Here is a 10104-nt window from a genome sequence, read left to right on the forward strand (position 1 = left end):
AATATGTAAATTATAATTAATTTATAATCCTGCTAAAATCTGCTACCTCTCTTCTCCAGTGGTCAACAAATCCAAGATGCTCTTGGCTGGTGTGTCGGATGTAGTGCTGAAGTTCCTCAAATCTGAGATGCCGCCAGTTCAATTCAAGCTCCTTGGAACATTACGGATGCTCATTGACACACAGGGTATCTAAACATTTAACATTTCAGAAACGACTGAGAGTAATTTTCCACTTTAATGTCCTACTTGGAGGACAATCTGATATTTGACTCAGACAGTGCTATTGGCTTGATGATTACTGACACAAGGAATAGTATTTTTTTGTTTTATTTTAGAGAAAAAAAACATTCTGAACTTGATCTAATTTAGACAAAGTTGATTAACCTCCAATCTTTATATGTCTTAGCTCAGTCAAAGAAAGCGTGTCATTTCTTTTTAAGGCACAGATGTGTTGTCTTCCATTGGTGATGAGCCAGTCACATTAGCTTTCAATGGTAGGTTAGGTTTTAAAGGAATAACAAGGAAATTACATCTTAATTGTCTATAGCATGCTGTTGATTAAGCTAGTAAATAATTTGTACTTGTCCCTCAGTTTGAAAAAAAAAAAGTAACACAAATAAAAACTTTAAATATGCAATTCATCACACTATACTTTTCACTAGTACGTTCAGCTATAAGTTAAGTTAACAAATTTGACTTGTGAGCATCAGACTGGTATGATGCAGTATAATCACTGTTAAGCACAACTTGTCTGTGCAAAGTTATATGCATGTTTTCAACTTGTTTCTTAACTATATGAATCTGGTTACTTCCACATGAAATCTGTATATAAATATACAAGGAAGTAACACCGAATGGAAGTTATGCAATCTTCTGTAAAGCAACTATTTATACAGAGCAAACTCCAAATGCAGAAATCACATTGGTAGCGCACAATCAGTAAATTCCCATCTCGAAAGTATAATTTTGATTTCTTTACAACTTGTATAAGAAACATCTTTGGTAACACTTTACAATATGGTTCCATTTGTCAACATTAGTAAACAGCATTAGTTAACTTAAACTAACAATGAACAATACTTCACAGCATTTATTAATCTTTAGTTCATGTTAATTTCAACATATAGTAATGCATTTTTAAAATCAAAAGTTGTATTTGTTAACATTAGTTAAATCAGTATGAACTAACAATAAACAGTATTTTTATTAACTAACATAAAAAAGATTAAGAAATTCTGTAAAATGTTAGTTCATGATACCTAATGCATTATCTAATGTTAAAGATTGGAACTGTAAAGTGTTACTGCATTTTTAATGTTTGAAGAATTTATGTAATTTTTTAAACAAATATCTGAGCCTCACATATCTGCGCTTAAACCCCTTTAAATGCTTACCTGCTTGGCTTTTATTGTGCAAAACTGTAGATGTGTTTTCAAGTCAAAATTTCTGTGGTAATCAACAGTAGATCACAGATGCTGTCAGTTTAGCTTAAGTTGTATTTCCCCAGAAAATTGCTTTAAGAGTATGCTTTAAGTTATGTGTCCAAAGCATTTCTGAGTTGTTCAAATGTACATTAAAGGGATAGTTCACCCAAAAAAGAAAATTTACTACATTTACTCACCTCATGCAATCCCAAATGTGTATTCACATTTCTTCTGCTAAACACAAACAATGATTTTTGGAAGAATATTTCAGCCTGTTTGTCCATACAATGCAAGTGAATGGTGGCCAGTATTATGAAGGTCCAAAAAGCACATAAAGGTAGCATAAAAGTAATCCATACGACTCCAGTGGTTAAATCTATGTCTTGAGAAGTGATATGATAGGTGTGGATGAGAAACAGATCAATATTTAAGTCCTTTTTACTATAAATTCTCCTCCCTGCCCAGTAGGTGGCGATATCCACAAATAATGCGAAACCACAAAATCAAAAGAAGGCAAAAGTGAAAGTGGAGATTTATGTTGCATCCGAAACCACATACTATACTGTATTTGATGAAGGATGCACTTATCTGCTGGCAAACATTACGTTAGGTATGCATGCGAGCAGTATGATTAGATTTTGGACATCCTCTGATTTTGGAATCGTCTCATGACCCGAATATATGAAGTAATAAGAACAACCGCGAAAACTATCTGCTTTGGTTTTGTTAAACAAGCACCATTCAAGAAGAAGGAACAATTATCTTAGTAAATATAGCACTTACAGTTGAGAATAGGCATCTGCCTCACAATTCACCAGTGTTCCTTTTAAATCTAGTGTTTTGAACATGACGTCGCTTCAGCTCCATATGGATTATGGGATTGTTAAGTGTCCAGTCGATCCGCACTTCGGAATCGAACCAGAAATAGTAGGTCATTCGGGTATTTCTCGCTTACTGCTTCATGAATACTGTGGATTCTGACTTTTTACTCCATTGGCATACTATATAGTAGAGAACTATGGCTATTCGGCTGCCTTTATGTGCTTTTTGTCGCTTCAAAGTTCTGACAGCCATTCGCTTGAATTGTATGGACCTACAAAGCTGAAATATTCTTCTAAAATATTAGTTTGTGTTCAGCAGAAGAAAGTAAGTCAAATATGTCTGGGATGGCTGTAAATTATGAGAGAATTCAAATGTTTGGGTGAACTATCCCTTTTTATTAGCTTTTCCTAAGATGTGTGTTTCTAAAAATCAGGTAGATTTTGGTCTAATGTGTGTTTAGTGGTGTCTGTCATTTATGAAGCTGTGTATTATGCTGACAAATCAATGGTTGTATGGTGGAATAATGTCTTGTGTGTATTGTAGCACATGTGCTCCATTAAAGTTTGTGTTCAGTGCTGTCTATGTGATACAGCTGACGCAGCAGAGCAGCTGGGAACAAACTCAAAGCTGGTGGAGCGATTGGTGGAGTGGTGTGAGGCAAAAGATCACGCTGGAGTGATGGGAGAGTCCAACCGTCTGCTGTCTGCTCTCATCCGACACAGCAAGTCAAAGGTTAAAACAAATCTCTCTCTCTCTCTCTCTCTTTCATTCATTCTCCTTCTCTGGCTGTTGTACTTTTTTATCCAGACAGAAATGCATATGATTTATATGTTGATAAGCCTATTGATCATGTGGTAGAAGCATAAATTATAGAACAATAAATTGTAGAACAGACCGCGTTTAAACTGTAAGTGATATATACAGTATATAGTTAGGTGGGTAGTATGTTGTTGTGACGAGGAGGAGGGCGGGGCCGGGTCGTGAGGACACACGTCCAGCCTTGAAGCGGGCTAATCAGCCGGGGGGGATGTTGCTCTTCCGGCTGTGGTCTTCCCCACCTTTCTTGAGCCTTGGGAGAGAAGAGGAAAAGGGGAGAGGGAAAGAGTGAGGCAGAGCAACAGAGAGAGAGGAGAGAGAATAAACTGTCTCGCCGGTCCCTGGACATGCCGTTGCCTGGTCCTCAGCCACTCCTCCGGCCTCTGGCAGACGACAGATCGCCCCTCCCCTGGCAGACGGCAGGGAGTCCTCCTTCCCAGGTTTTGGCACCAATGTAATGGGGTACTGTGGGCAAGGAGGAGGTGGGAAACGGCTGAACAGTAAATGTAAGTTTTAATATCATAAATTAACTTAAATCAACGTAAACACAAACACATAGACACACACAGTGGCCACATGTGTGTCTCTCACTCGAACGGGCTCGTCTTTATGCCCCTCCTGGCTGATTCAGCCCGATTCAGGGCCGGGCATGTGCCCTCCTCCTCGTCACAGTTGTTCTTTGTGGTTACATTGTTCTTGTTTAACCTCAAAAATGTGTAGCCTGGGGGATACAAACATTTGAGAGGCCGGGGTGAGGATTAATGAGCGAGTCTTTTAATATTAAAGGGATGGGGGTCCCTGCAAATAATTACATCAATTGTATTTAAACTGGAATCAACTCAAAATCTTTATCTAAAAGTAACGTACGTACAGTATTGGCCAAATATACTGGCACCCTTGGTAAATATGAGCAAAGAAAGCTGTGAAAAATATGTCTTTAATGTTTATCCTTTTGATCTTTCATTCAAAATATTCACAAAAATATATCCTCTAGTAAACTTCAATTAGAGGGTGTAAAAATCTCATAATTAAATAAATACTTTTCTCCAAAAGATGTTTGCCACCACTAGAAATTCTTATGAGTAAAATATATATGTATTATATTCCCATTCATATTTTAAATTATTTAGTACACCTGGGTGACAAGGAACATGACATTTTTCAGCCATCACTTCCTGTTTCACATGGGTATAAATATGAGGTAACACACAAGCCAAATTCTCTTAGTCATCCATCAAAATGGGTTAGACTAAAGAATATAGTTCTGATGTGCGGCAGAAGGTTGTTGAGCTTCACAAAATGGGAAATGGCTGTAAGATAATAGCTAAAGCATTGAAAATACCCATTTCTACCATCAGTGCAATAATTAAGAACGCACAGTGAGGAGGATGGTTTGAGTGGCTGGATCACAGCTGGAGAATTGCTGAGATTAGTTGGGTTTTGGGGTCAGAAAGTCTCAAACTGCAATCAGACATCACCTACTTCAGCACAAGTTGTTTGGGAGTGTTTCAAGAAAGAAGCCTCTGCTCTCATCCAACAACAAACTCAAGCATCTTCAGTTTTCCAGACACTACTGGAACTTCAAATGGGACCGGTTTCTATGGTCAGATGAAACAAAAATAGAGCTTTTTGGCAGTAAACACCAGAGATGAGTTTGGTGCACACAGAGAGGTAGCCATATGGAAAAGTACATCATGCCCACAGTTAAATATGGTGGAGGATCTTTAATGTTGTGAGGCTGTTTTTATGCCAGAGGTCCTGGACATCTTGTTTGGATACATGGCATCACAGACTCCATCAAATACCAACAGATAAAAAAAAAAAATCAAAACCTGATTGCCTTGGCCAGAAAGCTTAAAATGGGCTCTGGTTGGCTCTTCCAGCAGGACAATGATCCAAAACACACATCAAAATCAACACAAAAATAGTTCACTGACCACAAAATCAAGGTTCTGCCATGGCCATCCCAGTCCCCTGACCTGAACATGATAGAAAACCTGTGTGGTGAACTGAAGAAGAGAGTCCACCAACATGGACCTCTGAATTTGTAGGAATGGTCTCCGATCACTTGCCATGTGTTCTTGCCAATATTTTTGGCCACAACTGTAAAAGCTGATCTCAAGGCACATGGTCCTACCTTTTATTTTTTTTCGTGATTTCTACAATCTGTAAAATTAAAAATAAAAGCATTATTTTGAGATTTCGGCCATAGTGTGTTGGAAAAAAAGCTGGAAATATATTCATTATACTCACCTGCATGCCTAAAGAACGTGCTTCACCAACGGTACATTCTTTGATAGTACACAAATTCGGGTGCAGCTTTGGTGTCTATTTCTGTCATGTCACACTGGGTAGCCCCACCCACTGTCAAACCACATCTTACCATGCATAGCTGTATATTAAACATCAGATATGTTCTGATTGTGTGTGATTTTGTCACTTTGATCAGTATTTTTATTTTTAGTAAGGATTACATTTGTTTTATTTTCAACCAAATGTTGTCACGTTGTACTGTATATGGCTGGAAATGGTGTTAAACTATATGGGAATATAATCGGAGTCATCATCAATATATCCATGACCAACCAGATGAGTTTGATGTTTTTATATAGTTAGAAATTTCACAGATCACACTGTTTTATAGAAGTACATTGACAGTTTATTGTGTTGAAAATCTGTTATTATTCAGATGCAGCAAATGTGCTGATATTTCTTCTTTCCTTTGTTTATGTACAGGATGTGGTCCGAACAGTTATACAAGGCGGAGGTGTTAAGCACTTAATAACCATGGCGATGAGTGAACACATGATCATGCAGAATGAAGCATTGGTAGCATTGGGTCTCATAGCAGCACTAGACCTGGGTAAAGATAAAAGATGACTTACTGTATACATTCTTATACATTTTATACATTTGTAAAGAGACTCTGATACACCTGAATGCATTCAGTATTTGAACTGATTCACTTTTTCCAGTTAAACCAGTCCAGTTGGTAATTGCTGAAACTGGGATTATCATTATCTTCTGTCATTAGAAAAATTGCAATAAAGTTTTGCATTGTATTCAAACAGCTAATTCAGTAATTTATCATTTCAATTTCAGATTGCGCAGAAAAGGACTTTGTTGGCTCCAGTCTGGTGCAGGTTCTTCATAAGCTGCTGACAGATGAGCGCAGTGCACCAGAGATCAAATATAACTCCATGATTCTCATCTGCTCCATAATGGGATCAGGTAAATTAACTCTATAATGGTGAATAAACACAATCTGCATTGTCTTTTTGCAAGTGATAAAATCAGACTTGTTTGTTCAGAAAGTGAACAGTTTTCTACAGTATATAGCAAAAGTGTGTGAATTCTGAATATACTTTAGATGTTGATGTGTGTTTTGTATGACATTACATGTTGCATCCCAAATGATGAATGATTTTTTTTTGCATACCACCAACATCAAATATGGTAAAAAATAAAATCTGAGTTTGCTGCCTGTCTGAACAAAGTGTAGGACTAAAGAAATAAATATAGCTTAAATCTAGATTTAACAAACATTCAAATAGTCTTTTAGTCATTGACTTAAAGGTTATTACACTATTTATTTACAGGGTTCTCACTAGGGTTGCCAACTTGGCCCTGTAATATTCCTGGACACCTGATCAATGACTGAAAATCACATTGCTGGCCATTATACAAGAAATAAAATATATTATTTATGATTGTTTACTCCTTGTTTTATATGAAAATTACTGCATTTATAGCATATAATTCAACCAAACAACATCAGTACACTCAAAAAATAATATTTTTGCCTATTTTAACTTCCATAGGAAAAATTTCTGAAAAACGTATTGCTGGCCATGATAGAAAGATGTCTACCTACCTAAATATTGTTGCAGACCACTTACACCCTTAGTGGAGGCTAAGTCAACACCTTGAACTCTTTGTCAAGTTCCTCAAACCATTCCTGAAACTTTTTTGCAGCGTGGCAGGGCGTCTTACCTGCCACACTGCAATTCAGGAATGGTTTGAGGAACTTGACAAAGAGTTCAAGGTGTTGACTTGGCCTCCAAATTCCCCAGATCTCAATCTGATTGAGCATCTATGGGATGTGCTGGACCAACTAGTCCAATCCATGGAGGCCCCACCTCACAATTTACAGGAATGAAAGGTTATGCTGCTAATGTCTTTCTTGCCAGATACCACAGGACACCTTCAGAGGTCTAATGTAGTCCATGCCTGATGGTTCAGAGCTGTTTTGGTGGCACGAGAGGGACCTACATTATATTAGCCAGGTTGCTTAATGTTGTGGCTGATCTATATATATTGATAATCATCTGGAAAATCTTTCCCAACTCTACTGGAAAGATCATGGAAATCATGGAATTTCATTGGTCAAAAAGAGTGGAAACCCAAAATTTACAATGACATCAAGAGCTTATTTCTCATGATACTGTAACAATTTATTCAATTTGGGACTGAGGATTTGTGTGTTTTCTTCTCTCATCTCAGAGCCTCTTCATACAGAAGTGCAGAGCTTGGCCTTCATCGATGTGGTCTCCAGTCTGCGCTCGCATGAGAACAAGACGGTTGCCCACCAGGCCTCTCTCACAGAGCAACGGCTAACAGCACAGAGCTAAAGGACCCTGCCTGCCTTCCCTCTGCACAAACACACACTTCCTCCATATCTCTCGTTGTTAAGTGCCAAGCTGTTGTTCCCTCCTGCTTCAGACCCTGCTACCCCTCTGTTTGCTCAAAACATGCAGAGATGCATTATTCAAGGGCGGCCATACTTTGTACACAGCCTTGTGCAATAGATTCAATAGCAAAATACTTTTTAAAAGACCGTAGCTGTGATATAAAAAAAAAAAGCCACCTGTAAAACCATTAAGGTGGAGTAAAAACAATTAAAAATAGAAAAAAATGAATGTTGGCAGTGGAAATAGCGCAGTTGTGCTTTCATGACATATACCAACACACTTGTGCATGTTTTTTTTTTAATTGTCCACTTGTCAATATATCTGTGTTCAGCCTTTCAAGCCACACCCATGTGATAAGCCCCGCCCAATTCTCCTGCTTTACCAACCTCAATCCTTTTGCATATACAAGTAGAGATCAAAATGTGTTCGTATTGTATAGGGGACCTCTGGACCAGCATGGACATTTCATATTTTGCCTCCTGGTCCCTGTACCACCCATGTCCATATCTATGGAGTCACTTTACTGGAAAGAGCTAATTCATATATATCAACAGTCTGTTGTATTTACAAAAATAGATTATTATTATTATTATCATATGGATGTATGAATAAATAATGTGTCTTGGTACCAAGGACTAAAGTTGAAGTGTTTTACATAATGGCTTCTTATGAAAAATTATTTTTAGAATTTCAGGGCAACGTACACCTCATCACATCAGTCCAAAAAAGAAGTGACATCATTAAGATACAGTATCACTAACTCAAAACACTTTTCTGGATCAGGAATTAACTAGCATGTCTGCCATCAGCACACAAATACAGTAGGCTCCATACTTCGGATTTGCTAAAAGAAGTGCGTTACTAACTTGCAAGGGCTGGGACAGATTGATGTGTGTATGTGTGTGTATCTGTGGTGTAATTGGAAAACTACTCCACATATCGCCACAGTTATGCGGAGTAAGGTAACCTAATAATAATGTTTCAGAATGCACACTCTTTGTGAATATTTGATACTGTGGTACATGTTTCATTTAAGAAAAGTGTATATTTTGCATGTTGATCTGCCTGTTCTCCCTTCAACTCTTTCCAGTATCATGGAAACATGCATCTCCCTGCATGTCCGATACTGTGAAAATCACTGTTATGTGGTCATTTTATGTCAGTTCTTATCATATTTATACCCTTGAGTAACCACATGGCAATCTATTAAACCTGCAGTGACAACCTTAGAAATATAAACTGAAATAATTGTTGTAAATGTCATTGATGAATTGTAAATTTGAAAGATTTAAACTTATTAAAACAATTGCTGGTGACACGTTTGCTTTTATGATTTTAATTTGCCTATTAGCAGTTTTGGGTGTATCCGATTACAAAGTAAATTGTTACTGTAATCTAAATACTTTACCCCCCTCCCCCCTCCACTCCCCTTTTCTCCCCAATTTGGAATGCCCAATTCCCAATGCTCTAAATCCTCGTGGTAGCGTAGTGACTCGCCTCAATCCGGGTGGCGGAGGACGAATCTCATTTTCCTCTGCGTCTGAGGCCATCAGTCCGCACATCTTATCACGTGGCTTGTTGAGCGTGTTACCTCAGAGACGTAGCGTGTGTGGAGGCTTTTTTACTTTTTTTTTGTCAAAAGCAGTGTAAAGCATTACAGTTTTTAGTCTTGTAATCAGATTATAGTAACTGACATACAGTTAATTACTTTTTAAGTACATAACTTGCACTAATGTAATATGTATAATACATTTAAAAATATGAATTCATATGTATGTCTGTTAGCATTTCTGTGAGAGCCGAAGGGGGTGCGACAGTCAATGAGGAGGAAATATAGATATTTTTAATTTGAGCAGAAAACAAAAATGTTTCTAGGAAAGGTAATTTGGAAAGTAACATAAAAGTAAAATAATTAGTAATGTGATTACTTTTAAAAGAAGTAATCGGTAAAGTAATATGATTACATTGGTTGAGAAGTAATTAGAAATTTGTAGTGGATTACTTATTTAGAGTAATTTACCCAACACTGTAATTAAGTTAAATAGCTTTGGGTGTGTTCACATCAGGATAGAAATAGTCTATTAAATGTCTATTAATCTATGAATGAAAAGATATGTAAATATTTTGGTAATACTTTTTTACTTTAGTAAATGCATTATGTATCAAGAATTAACAATGAACAATATTTTTTACAGCATTTATTAATCGTAGTTAATGTTTATTTATCAAAATACTGTTGTTCATTGTTTATATCAGTTTTTAAAGGGATACTTCACCCAAATATGAAAACAAGCATGAGGGTGAGTAAATTATATCTCAGATTTGTATGACTTTCTTTCTTCTCCTGAACA

The 10104-nt window shown here is 37.0% G+C and overlaps 1 protein-coding gene across 3 annotated transcripts in view; it reads left to right on the forward strand.

The window, feature by feature from the left end:
- LOC127657788 (rap1 GTPase-GDP dissociation stimulator 1-like) overlaps positions 1-9064 on the forward strand; it is a 50754-nt gene extending 41690 nt beyond the window's left edge. For all 3 annotated transcript variants that reach the window (XM_052146700.1, XM_052146708.1, XM_052146714.1), the window contains 5 exons: positions 60-185; positions 2839-2978; positions 5799-5925; positions 6165-6293; positions 7566-9064. In XM_052146700.1, coding sequence (XP_052002660.1) covers positions 60-185; positions 2839-2978; positions 5799-5925; positions 6165-6293; positions 7566-7693 — 650 coding nt within the window. In that variant the 3' untranslated portion in view covers positions 7694-9064. The remainder of the gene's footprint in view (positions 1-59; positions 186-2838; positions 2979-5798; positions 5926-6164; positions 6294-7565) is intronic.
- The last annotated feature ends 1040 nt before the right edge of the window (positions 9065-10104 follow it).

This window comes from Xyrauchen texanus, chromosome 2 (genome assembly GCF_025860055.1).
Source record: "Xyrauchen texanus isolate HMW12.3.18 chromosome 2, RBS_HiC_50CHRs, whole genome shotgun sequence".
In the NCBI taxonomy this organism is placed as follows: Eukaryota; Metazoa; Chordata; class Actinopteri; order Cypriniformes; family Catostomidae; genus Xyrauchen; species Xyrauchen texanus.